This window comes from Leopardus geoffroyi, chromosome B4 (genome assembly GCF_018350155.1).
Source record: "Leopardus geoffroyi isolate Oge1 chromosome B4, O.geoffroyi_Oge1_pat1.0, whole genome shotgun sequence".
Classification (NCBI taxonomy): Eukaryota; Metazoa; Chordata; class Mammalia; order Carnivora; family Felidae; genus Leopardus; species Leopardus geoffroyi.
This window is the reverse complement of record NC_059341.1, coordinates 27,374,112-27,395,566: the sequence shown is the minus strand read 5'-3', so window position 1 is coordinate 27,395,566 and position 21,455 is coordinate 27,374,112. Positions and strand designations below refer to the sequence as shown.

The 21,455-nt window shown below is 47.0% G+C and overlaps 1 protein-coding gene across 3 annotated transcripts in view; it reads right to left on the bottom strand.

The window, feature by feature from the left end:
- Nucleotides 1-21,455, bottom strand: part of JCAD (junctional cadherin 5 associated) — an 83,444-nt gene that overhangs the window by 29,489 nt on the left and 32,500 nt on the right. Inside the window, exons 1-2 of one of the 3 annotated variants that reach the window (XM_045466522.1) lie at nucleotides 13,147-13,260; nucleotides 586-924 (exon numbers count right to left, since the gene is read on the bottom strand). In XM_045466522.1, coding sequence (XP_045322478.1) covers nucleotides 586-866 — 281 coding nt within the window. In that variant the 5' untranslated portion in view covers nucleotides 867-924; nucleotides 13,147-13,260. Of the gene's footprint in view, nucleotides 1-503; nucleotides 925-13,146; nucleotides 13,261-21,455 lie in introns of those variants that run through there. The other 2 variants (XM_045466523.1, XM_045466525.1) reach the window with 2 other exon arrangements.

The window sequence follows — 21,455 nt, the reverse complement described above, 5'->3', positions numbered from 1 at the left end:
CTCTTCTTTGTTGTAGGAAAACACCCACAGATTGCAGCTGTATTCAGATGGGACACCCACATTAGGGCCAGCGTGTGCAAGGGAAAGATGGGTTGGAAGCCAACGAAATTACACAAATGTACAAGAAGAAAGGTTTTCTTCTTCACACACGGAGGGGGACATACACCTCTTCCAACTCTGTAATGTACGCAATATTGAAACATACTAATTACTAAGGAAGCCTGGTGCACTAGGAATGTGTGCCTGACAGAAACTAGCTTCTCCGGGGTTTTTAAACGATTCCTAGCGAAGGCAACATGAGGAGGTTCTAAGGGAAAACAGAGGGTGGGTATTAAAATGCCGTGGGTTTCCCATGACAGAATTCACCTGCTGACCACTGTTCATCGAAGGCCTCCCGTGGCCAGGCCCTGTGCTCAGTGCGGCGAACCCTGCACCCGCCCCCCACCCCCCCCCCCCCCCCCCGCCCATGGAAGGAAGCGCCCCTGTCTCTCACCCTTCCCCACCTCTCTCTGAAGGATCGGTCTTGCACACCTGCCGCCAAGTCCCCGAGACAAAAGAAAACGGTGGGCTCTTGTGGGAGCTTACCCCGCCTCACGAGCTCTAGAAGCAGAAGCGCTCTGGGCCTCCCCGAGGGCTCTCCGTAGGTGGTGGCTGTCTTCCGAGGCACTCACGTGGCCCTTCCCCGGGGACGGCTTACTGGGGGGGGGACCCGCGGGGCCATCCTCGCACCCATTCAGCAGGCCCTGGCCAGCTCGCGCGCGGGGCCTGGCGTGCCGGCGGCCCTCGCGGTCACCGTCGTGTGGCGCCGGGATGCCTCTTGACGGCTTGTATCCATGAGAAATCAGGAGGTCCTCTACGCTGTACATAATGCGCTGGCTTCATGGGAGCTCGGCCGCCGGGACCGTCGCGTTGGCAGGACCCACCCTGAAGGGACAACAGAGAGGGTTCGTGAGGGGTGCCCGACTCTCCCCGGAGCTGCGTCTGACACGTCCTCCTCCCCTCGCTCCCACCAAACTCGTCCCCGGTTGGGAACGTGAAGGAATGGGGACCGCTCCCCCTAAAATTCTGCCCCGTCTAACTCACTGGGGACGGTGCACGTGGCACGGGCTCTGCAGGATGAGGCGGGAAACCTGGGGACCCCACCCTGTGCTGGCTGCCTCTTGCAGAAGCGTCTGGACTAGCATTGAAGCAATGAAATGACTAACAGTGTCCACCATTCCCTTGCCCCGGGCATCCACACACAACGGGCACGAGCAGTGAAGGCAAAATAAATACAGATGCGGAAGCTGCAATTACCACGTTGAGTTTCTAAAATGAGAAACTGCCAGTGTCCAGCTTTATCTTATTATACTTGTCATCTTGCCGCCATACCTTTTGCTCTCAAAGGGCAGAGCCGGATCTCTAATCAGCACGGAGCTGTGATCCACCCTGGCACTCTGGGGGCTCTGGGGGGCGGCCACACCGGGCTGCTGCGAGCAGAGCCCAGGTCTCTGGGCGCATCGTGAGAGACCACGGGCCCGGCTGGCCAAGCACACACACCCAGCACGCTCCACAATCCCCAACTTCTCCCTTCCAACATGAAATTGTTTTTAATTTTTTTTTATGTTTGTCTTTTTTTTGAGAGAGAGAGAGAGAGAGAGAGCATGAGCGGGGAAGGGGCAGAGAGAAAGAGGGAGACACAGAATCCGAAGCAGGCTCCAGGCTCTGAGCCCGACGCGGGGCTCGAACTCACGGACTGCGAGATCACGACCTGAGCCCCAGTCGGGCACTTCACCAACTGAGCCACCCAGGCGCCCCTGTGACGTGAAATTTTTAAGACTCAGATTTCTCGCCAACAAATCCTGGGGCAGCTCTCCCATCCTGGAGCCACTGCCCAATCCCATCGTGGTAGATGAATTCTACTTGGGCAACTTCCCCAAGTCAACCGGCCCAGGGCAGCAGGACCACGGGAGAACAGAAGGAACCTACCTGTGAGCACAGGTGTAAAACAGGCGGGGCCGTGGTTGTTTTTACCCGGGGGAATCTTCTTTCCCGTGGCTTCCGGCTAGTGGGGAGCAGCCCTGAGGCCCCGGAGGTTGGGCCGCGGGCCAGGCCTGCAAGAGCTAGGCCAGAGCCGGCCCCACTTCTCTGGTGGACGGAAACGGCGCCGTGGCAGCCCCCGCAAACAATGGCCAGGAAATGCCTGCCGGCCTGTGTGCAGGTGAAAGGGAGACACATGTGCTTCCTGTCGGGGGAATTCTTACGGGGGCCCATCCCACAATTCTGCTGACCGGGCGCGTCCTCGCTCCTCACCACATGCTCCGTTACAGTGGCAGAAAAGTCCCGGCCATCAGCGCAGAGAGCATCGAACTCGGGAAGTTGATCACTTCCCACGAGGCCCCCACGTCTGATGGAAGGCTGAAAGGCCCTGGTGGTTACTGTAGCAGAAGCCATTCCTGACGCTCCTGCTGCACGGCTCGCAGGGGTTGTACCACTTGGGCCGTTCACAGGAATGGAAGGACCAGAGAGGCGAGCATGTGTTCTTGGATTCCACTGCAAGTCACTGGACTACAGTCCACAGGGGAAAGTGATCCCATTACAAACACAGAGAGGGCTACGGGAACACAGAGGCAAGGCCACGAAGGCGGCTCCCTGTTCTGTGCGGTGCTATACCCCCAGCATCTAGCACATAGCCTGCTCTCAATAAATAACTGTGGAGTGAATGCACAAAAGGAGAAAGGGACATTTGAGCTGGGTTTTGAAGAATGATTAGGAGTTCACTAGATAAACTGCATGTGCGTGTATGAGAGAGGGAATTGGTATGTAAAATAGACCTGGGGTGCAAGTATCTCATTGTAGCATTTAGATCAGGGAGGGTCCCCATAGATCGGGGAGGGTCCCCCCCACTGACTGGCTTCATGTCGCACATACAGTCGGCACCACAGTAAGCCCTGGAATGTAGGTCTGATTACACTCAGTTTCTCTTACCGTGTCAGGCTCTTTAAAAGCCAAGTGTACCATGCAGGACACAGGGGGGGCAGGCAGCGCCCACGGCACAGCCCCCTGCCAGTGCGCAAGGGGAGAGGGCCCTCACCAAACACGCACGCGGCCCCTCTTCCTACTGGGGAAGGAGATGGTCTGGTTGGTCTGGTATGGTCACGTCCGCGTGGACATTGTGTTTAACAAACCCTCAAGTGGCATGACGACCCAGGCCGACCCATAAACCTCTTTCCAAAAAGATTCAAAAGGTAAGAGCCATAACTCGAACTTACAGGTGTGAGGTCAAAAGTATACTGGTTATTGGAAACTCCGGACTTGTGTTGCCTCACGGAGGCCAGGTGCCTCTGCGGAGCAGGATTACAACGCACGCCAGCTTCAGAACACCGGGCCTAGAGCCGTGCGGGAGAACAAAGAGGAATGGGCATGACCCGCAAGCCCTACAACCCAAATGGGCAGTCCCAGCCACCACCCGATCCCCGAGGACTTCTCTCCTTGGGCTGACACTCTTCACCTTCTCATCCCAACTCTTCCCCTGGGCCTCCACCTCATTTCCACCCATGCTAAACACCACCTGAGACAGATCTGGGAACAGTTACATGGGTTTTCCAATCCCTATCACCTTCTGCTTACTGTCTTTAGCATCCTCATCTACTTAAGACGGAATGGGCTGCCTCGAGAGGTAGCAAGCGCCCCATCACATGTCAGTCACAGCGGCCACCGTTAGAGGAGCTGGCTTGCTGAGGAGACAGGCATCCAATGAACTGGACAAAAAGCTGTCCCTTTTAAAGTCTCTTTCTGATCCTGAGATCCCAGCATTCTAAATCAACGGTATTTAACTTGATCACCCACCCACCGACCCACAGGGTGGCTGTAAATACAAATACACAGCAAAATTTGCCATGAATGTAAATTATTATAGCATTGGATTTAACAACTTCAAAAGGTATGGGTATGGCTCAAGTAACAAAGGATCAGGGGTGATCCTTTTAATCCTAGTGCTAATGCCGCTGGCACCCAGCCCCAGCTATGACCCCTGGAATAAGTCACTAACGATACCAAACCTCAGTTTCCTGACCTGCGAAATGGCAATGCTCCCATCTGCCCGTGCCACTAGACTGTTTGAGGACCAAATAAAGATATATAAAAGTATAAATCACCACGTAAATCCAAGATTGTGGATTTATCATGCTACCGTGGTTCTAGTTTGTCTCTGAAGGGTTACTACTTGCCTTATGGAAAGACTTCATGTTAGTTGTTAATTTTCGCCATGAAGTTTAGACCATTTCCTAATTCCTCTTGTATCCCTTGGGATCTGACTTTTGATTTCCAAGGTCAAACCTGCTTTATATCACCCACATATCTCATCTTTTGGGAATGGATATTTCGATCTCCATCCAAGTCACTTAGAAGAGTAAGTGGTACTTTGGAGAGCCCAAAACATTGAAGCACAATTCCTGAGTGCTTAGAAACCACCAGACACTCAAAGTATAATGAAGAAGACACATACTTTGCCCTTGAGAATCTTACTATCCTGCTGTACAGACAGCAGGAAAAAAAGGCAGAAGGGACCCTAACCCAGTCTCAAGGGGTCAAGGAAGCTTCTGGAAGGAAGACTGAAATCCACCTCAAGGTAGATCTGCACTGTAAGATCACCCTGTAAGTATGATTGTCCAGCCAGTTCATTTAAGAAATGTTTTCCTTCCCTACTTTGGTTCGTTACCTTGTTCATCTAGGAAGAGGGATCAGGACAGTGCAGGTGCCTGGATAGATCTCAGGGAAGGAGGGGACTTTTGGCACCAGCTGGGCCAGGACACAAGAGACAAATGAGCTCACTTTAAATATTTATTTTTTTCATTCTGTGAATATCTAAATACCATTCACACAGATGAAACATTTAACGTAAGAACAAACATGTTCAGAGAGAAAGCACACTTTATTTCATTTTATGCTCCCAGCAAACTTCCTAAGGTAGCTACGGATGTCTCCATTTTGCAGACAAGAACACTGAGGCTGAGGGCCTGAGCCTGTAAGTGCAGATTGGAGGTTCACACACAGGTCTGTCTAGCTTCAAAGCCCTCACTACTATTTTTAGGCTTACCCATCTAAATTTCCTTCCGTGATGACGATAGAAGTTTCCTAATTTACCAAATACCGTATAAACATAAACAAGGAAAAATGAAAGGCATGGTGACATTAAAGTGCAAAACTAGGGGCGCCTGGGCGGCTCAGTCGGTTGAGCGCCCGACTTCGGCTCAGGCCATGACCTCACGGTCTGTGAGTTCAAGCCCCGCGTTGGGCTCTGGGCTGACAGCTCGGAGCCTGGAGCCTGTTTCAGATTCTCTGTCTCCCTCTGTCTGCCCCTCCCCCACTCACGCTTTCTCTGTCAAAAATAAATAAACATTAAAAACAAGTTTTTAAGTGCAAAACTATACTTAAAAGGAAAAAAACATCTCCTTTCTTCTCTTGGGTTAAGATGGCTCTTCTGCAGGATTCTTTCCCAATACACATGAGGGCACACACACATATGTACATACGCACACACAGCTGCAAGGCCTGATGCCTCACTTGACTGTAAGGTTTCGATGGCAGTGTTTGTATTAATTTTCAATGCCCAGTAATAGGACTCATTCACACATAGATCACGTCATTGCTCTGTGACCTTCAGTAGCCCTCTTTGGTCATTTTTGGATTCAGGCTCCTACAGAGCTATCGTGAAACCTGTTGTGTGAATTGGAGAAGCAGACAAACTACAGCTATGGTAAATGGGAGAGGAGTGAGTAACCTGCAGGAAAAAAAAGCCACCTAAATTCTAAAAGAAAAACTATCGATCTAGAAATAGTCACTCTTATCTACAATACTGATAGAATTTGGGCTTCATCTGGGCAAGGAGAAACCACAAAAGTGTCTGGGCGAGCAGGGGAAAGTGTGCCTGACAATCAGTATGGTGGGAAAGTGGACAAACTAAAGTGGTTAGAACACAGACAGACGTGCAGATGAGCAGTTATGTCTCTTCTCTTGTAATGTGCAAGGCTGGTAGCAGAGGAGATGGGGGAAAAGGAATAACACAAGTAATTTTCAAGAAAACAAGTGCGATGTCTTACTTGGCGACTAAGATAATGGTCATTTAAGGGAAATGCGGAAATCAGAAATAAGTGTCGGTTGGAGAAGATGACAGGTAATTTGATTTTAATTTAACCAACCCAGTCCCATAAATTTTTTTCTCCAAATCATTTTTGAGTGGATTTTCATCAGATTATTTGTCCTGTCCAAAAAACCGGAATGAGACCACTTAAAGTAATCTTATTTTGTGGTAGATTTCGAAGTTCTATTCAATATTAGCCATTAGCATTTAAGCAGAGAGCTGTCCACCCCTTCATTGTAGGGATGAATTTCTGTTTCTCCACGTTGTTCAATACGTATCTGTTGTGTTGAATTGAGCCTGAGACACTGCAGAAAAGAAGGGAACATCTTTGGGCTTCGGTCTTCTCTGAAGGTTCTTCGGGGTCCTTCTCGTTCTAGAAATCTGTCTGTCTCTCTAGCCTATTCACCCTTGTGATGAGCAGCATGTGTTTCTAAATCAGCTGGCCACAGTAAAAAGGGTACAGCTTGTGGCCATGACACGGAACAAAGCTAAATAGGTCACATGAAGACAGAACCTCTGACCTTGGCCCCATTAGCACCCATAGAGGCCAACCAAGAGAGCTGAGCAAAATGGTCACACACGAAGAAGAGGAAGAGGAGAGGGTGGGGGCTGAGGCCGTGGAGTACACCATCCAGCAACTCTCCACCCAGGGGTCCCGGAGGGCAGGTGTTGCACACTTATTCCAACGTAGGTTGGTCAGGACACTTGTTTTATACTGAATGTGCTAGGCACTGGGCTGCACTAAAGAACATAAAGACACAAGGCCAAACAACACCCTCCCTTGCAGATGCAATGGTCTAGGTTGTAGTATGTCGATTAGGGGCTCATCAGCAGGGCAGACGTTGGCAAATGGATGTTATTTCATAACAGGTACCAATTCCTCCTCCCTCTACAGCCTTAAAAATAAAAATAGTTTTTGTTCTCGTATTTACAGTTGTAAGGCTCCCCACGACAATGAAATAAAACTATTAATAAGCTCATGAGATCAACCAAAACTCTTCTTCCTTTTAAAATTTGCCTAGAACATGCACTGAAAATAAAGGAAAAAGACAAATACCCAATTAAAAATGTAAAACAAATTGGGACACCTGGGTGGCTCAGTCGGTTAAGTGTCCGACTTCGGCTCAGGTCATGATCTCACGGCTTGTGAGTTCGAGCCCTGCGTCGGGCTCTGTGCTGACAGCTCGGAGCCTGGAGCCTGCTTTGGATTCTGTGTCTCCTTCTCTCTCTCTCTGCCCCTCCCCCACTTGTGCTCTGTCTCTATCAAAAATAAATAAATGTAAAAAAAAATTTTTTTTAATGTAAAACAAATGATCACTCTCACCAGTAATCAAAGATACGTAAATTAAACCCAAATGCCATTATTCACTGGTCAAATTATCGAAGTTTCCAGAAGGCAGTATTTGTTGGCACGGGCATGGTAAGCTGTAAGGGTTCTCCTATTTGTGGGGGCGTATGAATGGGGAGGGGGGAAGTATCTGTGTGTAAATGGGTATTTCCTTTCTTAAAAGTGATATGTTGTAAAATCTTCAAAACCCTGAAACTCTAATAATCTCATTTCCTGGGATCCATCCTAATGAAATAATCAGAGATACCCACAAAGTCTTCTATAAAGAGACTTACCCAAGTTTCAATTATGATGACAAAAAAATTAGACCAAATAAATGTCCACTTGAGATGTGGTTAAAAAAACAAAACAAAACCCTGATGCATCCACACAGTAGACTAGAATATGTACACACATGTATAAAATTATGTTTTCAGATATACAATGGCACAGGGAAATGCTCATGGTACCACGTTAAACAGAAAAATAGGATACAAACCCTACATTCAGTGCAATAGCAATTTCACACACACACACACACACACACACACACACACACACACACAGGAGAAAAATCACCAAAAGGAAACATATCAAAATGTCAACAGTGGTGTTTTATTCTGGTTTGCTTTTTTTTTAAATGTTCTTATTTATATTTTACTGTATTTTACAGTGACCTGTCATGAAATGCATTTGGTAGAGCCATATGAAGTAACGCCGTTTTCAAGGAAAAAATGGCCACATGCTGACACTTTCATGTACTTTAACTTGATATGATCTCACCATCAGAAAAAAAAAAAAAAAAAACTTAGGGGTGCCTGGCTGGCTCAGTCAGTAGAGCATGTGACTCTTGATCCTGGGCTTGTTGAGTTCGAGCCCCACGTTAGGGGTAGGGTTTACTTGATTGATAGATGGATAGATGGACAGATAGAAAGAAAAACAATTAAGAACAGTTTCTTAGGTAGGATTAGGAAAATGTATCTGTGAAAATATATTACGTATTTGGAAGGCTCAATGAAAAGAAACACCGAAGAAAAAAATAAATGAGCAATAAATTACATAAGGTTCTAAGGGTCTGGTATATGGCACGTGGGTCTTATCTGCTACAGAGTTTCTTAACCTGTTTCCAGGAAGCCTAAAGTTACATGTTCTGCTTATAAAAATCGAATACAAGATTACAAAACAGCATTCTAAAGGTCTTGATTAGACATTGTTACTCTTCTAGAAAACCTAAAACTTCTCAGTTGTGTTCACTGACATTCCATATTTAAGATGTAATTAGTCCCTCAAGTTGTTGGCAGTTCACTGTAAATACTTCTTCCACTGACAACTTTTCAGTCTAATGTTATGATTAATATATAACAAAGTACTTTCTTTAAACAAGAGGTAAATAGCTAAGACCTAACAGCAGGATGAAGCATGTTGCTAACTGACACATGGATATTTACTGCTTTCTATGTACTTTATTATGAACAATAGGATTGCCATTTCTCTTTTCCATCTTAGTGAACGAAAGAACTCAACAGTTTCAGTGTAAGCTCTGGCGCGGTGAAGTGCTCACACGCTGTTGTTACCATACCACAATACTGTGATGACCAGCTCTTGTCGGGGCACTCACGTTGTTAAAATCTTCTCCACATAAAAAGCATATTTAATCTGTGAAGTAATAATTTCAGTATGGCAACCATTCCTGAGTTAAGTTTCTTTAGGGTGACAAAAAAAAAAAAAAAAAAAAAGGAGGTGGAAAACTTGGGTCTCAGATCAAAAGGACTTCTGGAATGCTAATCTTGCTGGGTTGGGTCGGTGTTAAGGCACTGATTCCAAAACAGAGAGAGACAAGGGAAACAAAGTACCAAATGTTATGCACTTTATTTTTTTCATAAATATTATCTCTTCTAACTTCTTTTTTGTCTTTTCCCCCAAGACCTGAGTGAACACACACACACACACACACACACACACACACACACACGCTCCCGTCTTCTCTTTCACTTCTACGTTGGGTCACACAATTATTGCTTTGGTGACCCCACCCCCTTTTTACGAGACTCTAAGTACCTCATTAACATTTCTGAAAGATTAGTAGTCATTAAGAAAAGGAGTGAAATTGGATAAGATTTTTTAAATCTTCTGGAATTTCTGGCTATTTGTGAAAATAACCATAAAACTTACAATAGACTAGAATTTAATCCCACTACCAACATGCATGTCAAACTCCACATGTAAAGATTCCTGGAATAGTCTATTAAACTTAGAACACACTAGTTTTCTTTGAAAGTATCTTGAGAACAAAAGAGCCAAGGTTTTATAATAATGTTAAAGTTTAAATCATTTCATAAAACTCGTAAATTATTTTCTAATTGCAAAAGTCATGTAAAGTTATTCTAGAAGTAAACGCTGCAAAATTCAGTGTTGAAGAAAAAAGAGTTCCCAGTAACCCCACTGTGCCAAGAGATAACCACCAACAGTTCGGTTTCTATCTCTCCTATTCTTTGTATACATGCAGTTGCTTTCTCACTCTCTTTTTTTTTTTTTTCTTCTTCGAAATGTATCTTGGTGTCTCTTCATTCTTTCATTTACGTACAGAAGAAACAAGCTTATAGGTAAGCTACAGAGAGATCACCAACAAGCAGCAACTTACAAGGAAATTTCATGGTCTAATAATTAATCTTTACTAGTTTAGCCTGCCTGTGCCCAACTATATTATCTACAGAAAGTTTTTGGAGAATATATTTAAAGAAAGTAAAGGTAATAGTCCAAATTCTAAACAAGATACCACAAATTTAAATCAAGATAACTGACGTTTCAGTATCAGGGCAGTTCCTGTATTTTTTACATGACTGTTAGTGGTTAAAGGATATATCAAAGTACTGGAGACCCATCTGCCCCCCCCCCCCCCGCCCCACCCCAGGCTGCTGGCCTTACCAAGTAAGTGTCCCTCAGCACTCCTTAAGTTGGTAAGCTCTTGGAACAAAACACAGCAGCAAGGTTTTAATGAGTGAGAGAACCCTTCCCATCCAAAAGGTGAAAAACAACATCTGTTACCAAAAAAGTAAGTAAATAAATAAATAAAAAGAAACAGCGGTAATGGGATCAACGATAGACCTAAAGGATTTCAGAGGCATAGTCTTCGCTTATCAAAATCAAAACCACAACAGAACAATTGTTTCAACGCAACACTCTGTGTTCTAAACTCTCTCTAGATTAATTAGCGTGAAATCCCGCCAAGCTCATTAAGGGAGAAATTCTGGACTCCTACAGCACGACTGGTGTTTACTGTCCTCCCAAACTACAGGACTCTCCAACAAGGACAATGGGAACTTGGCGGAACCACAGACTTCTGGGCTGTCTTTACTGATAGCATTTCTAGTTTATTTTTAAGCTGCATTTAAAAAAAATTATAGTCCAAGGATCTTTTCAGATTTGGGTGTGTTTTTTTTTAAATGAAAAACTGGTCCTTATTTACTCTCCTTGCGTACCTCCAATCTCCAGTTACATTTTATAGCTATTGAACAATAAGCCATATGCCTCTGGAGTCTGTGACGACTCAGATGCGTTATTAGCTAACTCTGATTAGCTTGTCAAGTCCTCCAGAGCATGTGAACACTCGGGCACTTTAAGTTATATCCCAAGGAGGTAGAAAGACAAAAAAATTTTGGTTTGTTTTTTTTCTTCTTTTTTTCCTGGCACAGGCTTTCTCCGCCCACCCAATCCCCTTAAATCTCTTGGGCCTGCCAAGGGCCTGACCTTCCATTCTCTGGAGCACAGGGTGAAGTTTGCCAGGAGGAAGGCCCAGCAGATTAAGGCCTCTGTTCAACAAATATTTGCTCACCCACTCTTGTGGGAGTGAAAACTGTTTGCTACAAGTTGCCTCCCCAGAGTAATAGTTAGGGACCTGCAGGATGCCTGTTTAGTTGGTGGCTAAGAATTAGACACCTAATAGCAAGGTAAATAGAAAGTTCAAACCCACACAGCATTATGAAAAACCACATGAATTTACCAAATTCCCAATTTCACATGAAAACCATCACAATTCTCCTGAAATAGAATCCGCATATGAGTTCCAAAACACTATACACGCTTGCCTTGCCAAAGGGCCATAATCCAGTCATCTTAACTTCTAAAACTGCCTGACTCAAGGCACTGTTTTCCTGAAGTTTTACCTGCATAGCCTGTGACCACTCAGTTTTGAATACTGAGTCTGCCATTTTTGTCTAAGTATTTCTGGCAGCCTGACCCCTCCCACCCCATCTTCCAACCCTCATCTCAAATCCCTAGGATGTCTGTTCTTTGCAAATCTGAAAAGACAAAAAGCCAGAGAAGGAAGACCTGAAGATGCAACACACACACACACACACACACACACACCCTTGAAATTGTGTGGTCCACATTACTCCATCCGTCTCCCTAAGACAGGCCAGGCAACTAGACTAAGGGAGGGAGAGGTGAGCATGGGGGTAGAGGGAGGAGATGCTGGGGATGGCCATGAGGGTGGCAGGGTGTGTGTGTTGGGAGGGGAAAGGGAGGGTGATCTGCCTAAGCTAATTCCCCAAAGTCCTCTGCTCCTAGAGAGCACGGATGAGCAAGGAATGGGGCATGACCAGGTCGCGCTGGCAAGGAGTTCTCATTTTTCTTTTTTCCAGTACTGAAATCACAGCTCCTTTCTCAAAACCCCAGAGGAACCCAAGGGGGCTGGGCTGCTACCTCCAGTGACAAGGACCAAGAGCGGTGCTGAACCTCACTGCGGTCAGGGCATCTAGGCAAACCCGGGCATTCTAGGGTGAACTGATGGCGACGGGGGTGGGGTGGGGGTACTCAGGAGATCCAAGTGCGAAGACCCGGCGCAGGCAGGCAGGCTCCAGATCCCATAAACGAGCTGATTAACGAGATTTACAGCACTCTCAGGCGGGGCTCTTTCCTTTCTCCCACCCTTTTCTCTCCCCCCCTCCACCCCCAACTTAACCACCAGCAGCCGGGGAGGCCCGGCAGCCCCGGGCAGTTGCTGGGAAGCAGCGGCGATTAGCGCCCTAATCCCGGGTCCTGACCCGGCAAAGTGGTGGGCGCGGAAGGCCGGGAGGAGACCCGAGCAGGGAGCGCCGGGCGCGGCAACGAGCTCCCAACGTCCCGCGGGCAGGTCCGGACTGCCGGGGGGGGGGGCGGGTAGGGGGCCACCGTGGGAACCGGGGACCTCGGAGACTCTGAGCAGCGGCTGTCAGTTCCTGGGGTGCTGTCCGCGAAGTCGGGGCGCGCAGGCGAAAGAGCGGGCTGGCCGGAGCCGGGCCGGCGGGGAGGACGCCGAGAGCCGAGGCAGCGACCCCCGCCATTCCGGGCCCTCCCCGCGAAAGGGGCCGAGCGAGCGCTAACGCCAGCCGCGGCCCTCGGCGCGGGACCCGCGAGTCCCGCACCCGGGCTGGGCACCTGAGGGGCGCGGACGTCCCCTCCCAGCAAAAGCGAACGCTCCCTCACCCCGAGGCTGCGGGCGTGCGGCCCGCGGCGGCCGGGCCGGGCACCGTGTGGGACGCCCGGGGCGGGGGTGCGGACGCCCCCCAACGCCGGGGGAGGCTCGCACCGGAGCAACGTCCGGGCTGGAGAAGTTGGGGGCGCGCGCGGGAGGCTGGGGGCGAGGCCCGCGTAGCGCCGTGGGAACGGGCCAAATGGGCGGCGGGAGTCAGGAGGGGCGAGACACACCGGGACTTACCGAGCGGCTCCCTCATTCTGCCCCGCGCCGCCGCCGCCGCCGCCGCTCGGGCCGGCCGGGGACCAGCGCGACCCGCCCCGCTTGCAGCCGCCGCGGCGGAGCATGCCCGGAGCCGCCGCCGCCCGCCCCACCCGCCGCCCGGCCTCGCCCCGCCTACATCTCCGCCCACCGCCCGGCCTCGCCCCGCCCACATCCCCGCCCGCCGCCCGGTATCGCCCCGCCCATATCCCCGCCCCGCGCGCTAGGCGGCCTCCAGGCTCTGGCTCTCTCCGCGGGAGGGCGGCACCCGAGTAGGGAGCCTAGCTCACCCGCCTCGGGTGGGCCCTGCGTGGGTGGGTCTCCCCAGAGGTACAGGTGACTGGACCTTCTCTCTCTTTCCCTGTCACTTAGGTTTGAGCGGCTTCAACACTGTGCGAATGTCCACACACACACACACACAGATACACACAGAACAAAAATATTCGTATACAGATGCACACACTCATATATAATTACGCAAAGATGCACATAAACACACCCATATGCAGTCACACACAGATGCATACAAACACCCTCATTCGGTCACAGGCAAACCCACACACATATACACACATATACACACTCACACTTACACAAAGACACACATACAACACAGACACACACACAAACACCCATACACACGCACTTTCAGAAAAACACAATCATGGAAGGTGTGAGGAGCAGTAAATAATGCCGGGGACAACAGCTTAGTGCTTGGGATTTCCTCGTTTAAAAAAAGACCTCTAAGAGCCTTAGCTATAGGCTGGAGACTTAGAGGCCAGTTAGTTTATCCTCTCTTGTGATAGATGAGGAAACTGAGGCTAGGAGTAGGATTTGCCTAAAGGCAAGAGTAAGGAGGAGGTCAGAGGGAGAGTTCAGAGCAGAATGAACAATTATTCATAGCCCACTCCACGTTTCCCTGGCAGCAGTGATTAGACCACTGCCAGGTCCACTCAGGGGCAAAAGTCCTTATACTTTGGAGAGTAGAGAAAAGACATGAAGCATTCAAGTTTGCTGATGAGTTGGAGAGAGAGAGAGGGTGTTGGCTAAGTCAAGTCCAAGGGGCAAGCATAGATGGCAGAGCAGACTGGAATCCCTGCAGAATTTTTAGGAAACCTCTTAGCCACACCGTGGATTTAGTGTCAGACCAGCATTAACACATGAAGCTGTTCGCACTGTCACCATGAGCGACCCCGGTCCGAGGATTGTTTTCTTTTGATCCTCACTACCAGGACTGGGGCTCAGGGAGGCACACAGAAGTTGCAGAATCAGGCCAAAGACCCTTGCCCTTAACCCTGACTATGGAAGAGTGTATAGGCCAAGAGAGCAAAAGAGCTAAACACACTGGAAAAGAGAAACAATCAAATCCGATGCTGTGTGTGTGTGCGTTATCTACCGCACATCAAGCATACCGGGGAGACGGTGCAGACAGGACAGCGTGATCAGGTGCTCAAGGAAGAAGGTGTGGATCCCGATTTGGGGTACTTCTGCCACTTTCTAGATGTGTTACTTTACTTCTGTGCCCTTCAATTTCCTCTCTAACAAAATGGGGATAATGACAGTGTTCACCTCCTAGGAAATGAGAATTGAAGGAGGTAAGTAAGGCCTTTTGAGCACTCAGCATAGTCCTGGCACATAGTGAAAATGTAGAAAGTGGCAGCCCCTACCATGGAAAGTTCTGTGGGCTGGAGCCGGCAGGGGAGGCATTCTGGGAGGGCACCCTGGAGGACAGGTGGGTTGTGTCTAGGCAGAGGCAAAGGGTATCATCTCCAGGCTGGAGGAGTTAAGATGAGAAAAAAAGATGATGAATCGCAGAGGCTTTTCTGGAAAATCGTAATCATACACAGTGGTGACATTGCTTCTTGCCATAAACACATCTTTCAGGGACAGAGTGCTTCAGTGACATACAATTCCCATTTGTCCTCAATTTGTCAAATCCATGAAATAACTTCTTCTTCTTCTTGTGGAATGCCTATACGTGCCCAGCACTATGCAGACACATATGGAGCTCAATATTCCTGCGAGATCATTTCTCAGCCCGAAAACTGATTAGAACAATGTTATATTGTTGGGTTTCTGGGTCACCCCCGCAGAAGTTTTATAATGTCACTGAAATGCTATATAGTTACAGTAGAGAAAACACGGAAGCAATACCAGCAACTAGGCTAAACATACCTAAATAAAGTTTAATAAGAAATTGTGTGTCAGCAGAAAGGCAGATTTCATTAGAGGAAGGTAATGAGATTGAGATACTGTAGATTCTGAAGAAGATGACGGTGCAATTTCAAAGATTTTTGTGGTTTCTGAGCACTGGCTCTTTATCATGACAACCTCATTTCAAGATGTTTTGCTTCCCTCTTTCTCCAGCACTGATGTGTCACCAGCCCTGTTCTATTGCTTCCCAACCATGACTAAGGCCATTTCAAATGAACAAGCAAATGAAAACATGAGGATAGAAGGTGGTGGAGGGGCTGGAGAGCGAGGAGAAAGGTGGGAGATTTTTTCAAAAGATTCGAAAATAGAAACATGAAGAAGGAGGTAAGGTTGAAAAGACACATGAGTATGAGTAGGTAGTTGTCTGAGTTACAAAGGGGAGGGTGGTGCTTCCCCAGATGAGGATGAAAGTTGGTGAGGTCCATCCGTTGGGCAATTTGCCACACTGGTGACCGGGGCATAGACACGAGGTGGTGGACAGGATATGTGAGAAGCCAGCTGTACGTACGCATGTATGCATATGTTGGCGGTGATGATTTTAGAGGAAAGGAAATTTCTTCGTAAGTCAGGATTTTGTCGCTCAGAAACCACCTGTGTAAGTTTTATTTTGACTGTAAGAAGAGTCACGTTCCTTCTCCTCATTGCCACCCACCCCACTTCTGTGCAACTTCAGTCACTTGTTCCTACCTACTTGATTCGGGGAGGTTTAAACACAGGACAAAAATATCTATCTGCTGCTTATGGGATATGTGATATAAAATATGATTGAAAACAACTTTGAGCGTGATGCTGTTAGAAACCCAGCACCGGCTAGGGAACATGAGCCAGATTCCAGCCCCGGCTGCCCAAATGTCTCCGCCTTTCTCTGAGTCCTGGAGAAGGGATTTCACAGACTCAGGAAGGAACTTGGATTATTGAGTCATCAGGGCAGATGTGCGATGACCAGAGAAAGAATGCTTAATGGCCTCTTAAGAAAAAAAAACGAAAAAAAAAAAAAAAAAAAAAACCCTTGTTTCTTTAACTCCTTGCCTTTTCAAGGACCTAGAATAACCCTCTTCCCTCCTTGCTTTAGGGCTCTTTTGTGATGACCTAATATACGGTTTCCTTTCGTTGACTTAGATATTCTTTGATGTTTTTCTGAGTTTGAAAAACACTACCAGTTCTCATTTTTTAAAGATTAATGTCCTTGATAAAATCTTGAATCCTTCTCGTTGGCTTGTACTAAAAGTCAGACAATAAGTATACAAAAACCACAAAAGGTTTTATGTCAACAAGTGCTAATAAACCTTATATTTTTTTTAGATACTGACATGGTCTATATTAATTCAGAGGCTATTCTGCATAATTATTTTTAGCCCTAAACTGGAAATCTGTTTCTCAAACTGCGTTCCATGGACCACCTAATTTCAGATTAATGTTGGGTTTGACTGGAAGCCGAATGCCTGGTCCTCATCCACATCGGACACAATCAGAATTTCTAATTACCGCAGTTGGGACCCAGGAATCTGTACTCTTAAAGTGAATGTCCAGTAAAGGTCCAGATGATTCTTACACAAATAAAATTTGAGAAGCAAGAATAGAGCACAAGAAATAGAAAGAGTGTGCCAAAACCTAACAGAATGATAGGCACGGCTCAGGTCATGATCTCACGGTTCGTGAGTTCGAGCCCCGCGTCGGGCTCTGTACTGGCAGCTCAGAGCCTGGAGACTGCTTCAAATTCTATGTCTCCCTCTCTCTCTGCTCCTCCCTGGCTCATGCTCTCTCTCTCCTTCAAAAATAAATAAAAACATTTAAAAAAAAATTAAAAAAAAACAAAATACAGTAATCATCAACATCATTGTATGATGGTGAGGAATGGTACAGCGATGCCCCCTGTGAATAAAATGCAATAGTTGTTTGTTAACTGTTGACTTAGAAGATTTGGCATCAATCCAGACAGAAAATTGACAATCCTGGGGATTAAGAGAAGAATAACAAATATTTTTAATCATATACCTTCACTCTAAGGAGAATGAATCTGCATGGTTATTGCATAAGAAAAATCATTTTTAATCATTTGCTATCTCTTTGTTGGCTTTTTTCCTCCATGAGGCTACACATTAATGGGAAACAGCCTAGCTCTGCCTCTCTCCCAAGCCCTGTCGCCACCCTAGCAAAGGGTTCTGTTTACTAGTGGTTGACAGAACATTCCAAGCATCCCCCTGCCTGCAGTCTGCGATTCTTTCCCAGATTCATTAAGGAAACCTTGTTTTCCTGTCCTCCAGGGAGTGACAGTGGCTGGCTGGGATCCCACTGGTAGAAGGGAGATGCACACGTGACTTCAAAAAGACAGTGATGTGGCCGACATCAGACTGGTCCAGACATGGGCAGCCCTGAGCCGCCTCTCTTGCCATTAAATACTAGCTAATCAGGGATCAACTAAAAACAACTCTAGCATTTTCTTTAACCCATACAACTTCTTGGGGCACCTGGGTGGCTCAGTCGGTTAAGCGTCCCACTTCGGCTCAGGTCAGGATCTCATGGTCCGTGAGCTCAAGCCCCGCGTCAGGCTCTGTGCTGACAGCTCAGAGCCTGGAGCCTCCTTCAGATTCTGTGTCTCCCTCTCTCTCTCTGCTCCTCGCCCACTCATTCTCTGTCTCTCTCTCAAAAATAAATAAACATTAGGGGCGCCTGGGTGGCGCAGTCGGTTAAGCGTCCGACTTCAGCCAGGTCACGATCTCGCGGTCTGTGAGTTCGAGCCCCGCGTCAGGCTCTGGGCTGATGGCTCAGAGCCTGGAGCCTGTTTCCGATTCTGTGTCTCCCTCTCTCTCTGCCCCTCCCCCGTTCATGCTCTGTCTCTCTCTGTCCCAAAAATAAAAAGAAACGTTGAAAAAATAAATAAATAAATAAACATTAAAAAAACCCACATGACTTCTTATTAAAAAATGGGAACTATGTGAACAAAAAGGATACAAGTTGGTTACCAACATTCATTGAAAAAAAATGCAATGCTTCCGTTGGGGGAGAGAATGACATATTGGCCTCTTATTAAGTTGGCAATGGCTAGCAACACAAAAGGACACCGACTTGGGAGGGAGAGGTGTGAACTACCTTTCATTTAATGTTTCTTTTCTTTTCTTTTCTTTTCTTTTCTTTTCTTTTCTTTTCTTTTCTTTTTTTTTTTTTTTTTTTTAGTTTATTTGTTTAATTTGAGAGCGAGAGAGCATGCAGGAAGGGCAGAGAGAGAGGGAGAGAGAGAATCCCAAGCACCATCAGCACAGAGCCCAACACGTGCCTCGAAGTCACAAACGGCAAGATCATGACCTGAGCCGAAATCAAGAGTTGGATGCTAAACCTGACTGAGCCACCCAGGCGCCCTCATTTAATATTTCTTATGTGCCAGGTACTTGCTGGGTCTTGACTTGTCTTTCATGTACATAAGGGCAGCATTTGTTACCAGGGTGCTCTGATTTTGAAGAAGTGCTCCTAGTTGAGTGTTGAAGATATCGGAAATCTCCCATATAAGAAAGCTTTCTATGTCTTGCTTGAACAAGCTTGCTTGTTCGTCTCTGTGAAACTTCTCTAGCATCTTGTTTAAGCTCTTGGTACAGCATTGATCGTGGCATGCCTTGCATTTGCTTCATCAACCCATGTGTTTAGTTCAGCTACTAGATTCTGAGTTCCTAGTGGAAGGGATTGTCCCCTTCCACTAGGATCATCCCCATCCTAACCGTGTTTTCTTCACCCTTCTGCTTGTCTATTTGGCATCTATCAATCACAGTACAGGGCCAACCTGATGGCCATGGTTGTTTACAACCCCCTGGTGATGTAGAGCCCATCCTCTAAACCACCTCCTTATCTACCTGTCACACACCAAGTCAGTGTCTTCCCTGACCTAATCGTCCCAGTCAGCCCCTATCCTCTCCATCTGCCTCAAAACCTACTAGAGTTATTCAAACCAGCGGACCCTCCGCTGATTCCCCAGCCCTGCCTTGCCTTTTGCACAGAGACCTCAGTAAAGGCTGTGGTCTGTGCTTTTCTCTTGCTTCTTTCTGCCTCCTGATGGACACTGGTGCTTCCCCCTGTGGTCCAGCATGGCGTGCCATGCCTGTTTCTAGGGGAACAGTGAGTGACTTGAAACTTTTCTTTCATTTGTTTTCAGAGAGCATGCATGTGAGTGGTGGGGGTGGGGGGAGGTTGGTCAGAGAGAGAGAGGGAGACAGAGGACCCAAAGTAGGCTCTGGAGCTGACAGCAGAGAGCCCAATGTGGGGCTTGAACTCACGAACCACGAGATCATGACCTGAGCCGAAGTCGGATGCTCAACCGACTGAGCCACCTAGGTGCCCGGGAACTTTTCTTCCAATGGTACTTACATCTTCAGGTTGTCACTCAGTCACCTTTATAAATTAAGACCCAGGTACAAATCACTCCCGCTGTTTACCACAACCGAGCACCATACCTTTGGCAGCTAGATGAAACAGCTATCTGTTGAATTGAATTGGTGAGTACCTCGGAAATGAGGAGTGATCATTTAAACTCGCACTGTGCAAATACAAAGTTGTAAATCCTCGCCATACGAATGGGGTCAAAACACTTAGGTGAGGGCTAAGGGTTACCACGGGAAAAATGGCTGGCCAGCACTTTGAGAAAAGGGCTAGGTTTTCTTGAATTATTTCTGTCTGTGTTAAATCTGTTTGGAGTTTTGCTTTTGCTTTTTCCGTGTTCTGTCTTAAAAACAGCTTACTCTCCTCAAACTCTGTTGATGAGCCTTTCAAATACCTGGGTGACATAGAGATCAGGCAGATTGCATGCTATTTGTGTCTTTGGTGTAATCCAACAGAAATTAAATTTTCTAAAAGCAGGCAATATACAACATGCAAATAAGAGAGGGCAAAGGCAATAATCAGTAGTTTGTAGGAAGGCAACAAACAGACATGAAACATAATTCAGGGAAAAGAAAATAAATTGGCGGAAGCCAGCCTTACATCAACAGTAGTTAAAAAGTAGCCCAGCGTCTCATTTGGCTAGAACATTGGTTAGCAAGTTCCAGAATAGTTACTGCCGTGTTTCTTTTGTAACCCACCCTCCCCTGATAACCGGGTTCATTTTTCCCCAGTCTTTGCTGATAAGGCCCCGCAAGACTCTCCATTCCTGCAAGTGTCACTGGGGCCTCTCCTGCATGGGGACCAGGAGCACATTTTCTTGGTGAGAGGCTGAACTGAGTGCCTTTCTCGAGACGGCAGGAACTGCATGTACTTTCTAGTTTTCTCAAACTAGTGAATGTATTCATTCTTTGTCTAAACATTTTTATAGTCTTCCCTATAGTTCTTGATGCCTGGAATGTGCATCAGACCTTTAGCTGAAACCACCAAATACCTGAAGGTTACCATAACTAACCAGTCACAGATGTAGTATTAAATCCAGTCCTATTCTCCCCCCTTCTCTATACAGCATACACTGGAGCTATAATATTATACATTCTTGGAACAGATGATATTCATAAACACAACGACTATCCTTTCCAGAGAGCACTGCCTTATCCGTGGTCAAGGGCCACCTGCTTATTGTATCGGGGGCCACCTGTTTACCAGTAGGCACGCCTACTTGTGAGGTTATGATGGATTTTGTATGTTGAAGGATTCATTTAAAATGTAGAAGAACACTCCTAGTTATGAATTCTTCACGGCTACCCCTCAGTAAATTGTTCCGTTTTATTTATTTATTTATTTATTTATTTATTTATTTATTTATTTAGCTGTCCTAATGAACTGTAGTATGAACAGGGCACTAACACGGGGGGAATGGGAATGTTGGCAGACCGAAGAACGTGAGGACAAAATAATGTTGAAGTGGTTGCAGGATGGTAAGTCTGATTTTCAGTCATTTGATGTAAAATCGTAGGGTCTTCGTAACTACGTTTAAAGGAATGTATTTAAATGTTAAAAGACAGGACAACCTGGGTGGCTCAGTTGGTTGAGTGGCTGACGCTTCATTTTGGCTCAGGTCATGATCTCATGGTTTGTGAGTTCGAGCCCCACATCGGGCTCTGTGCTGGTGGTGCAGAGCCTGCTTGGGATTCTCTCTGGCCCTCTCTCTC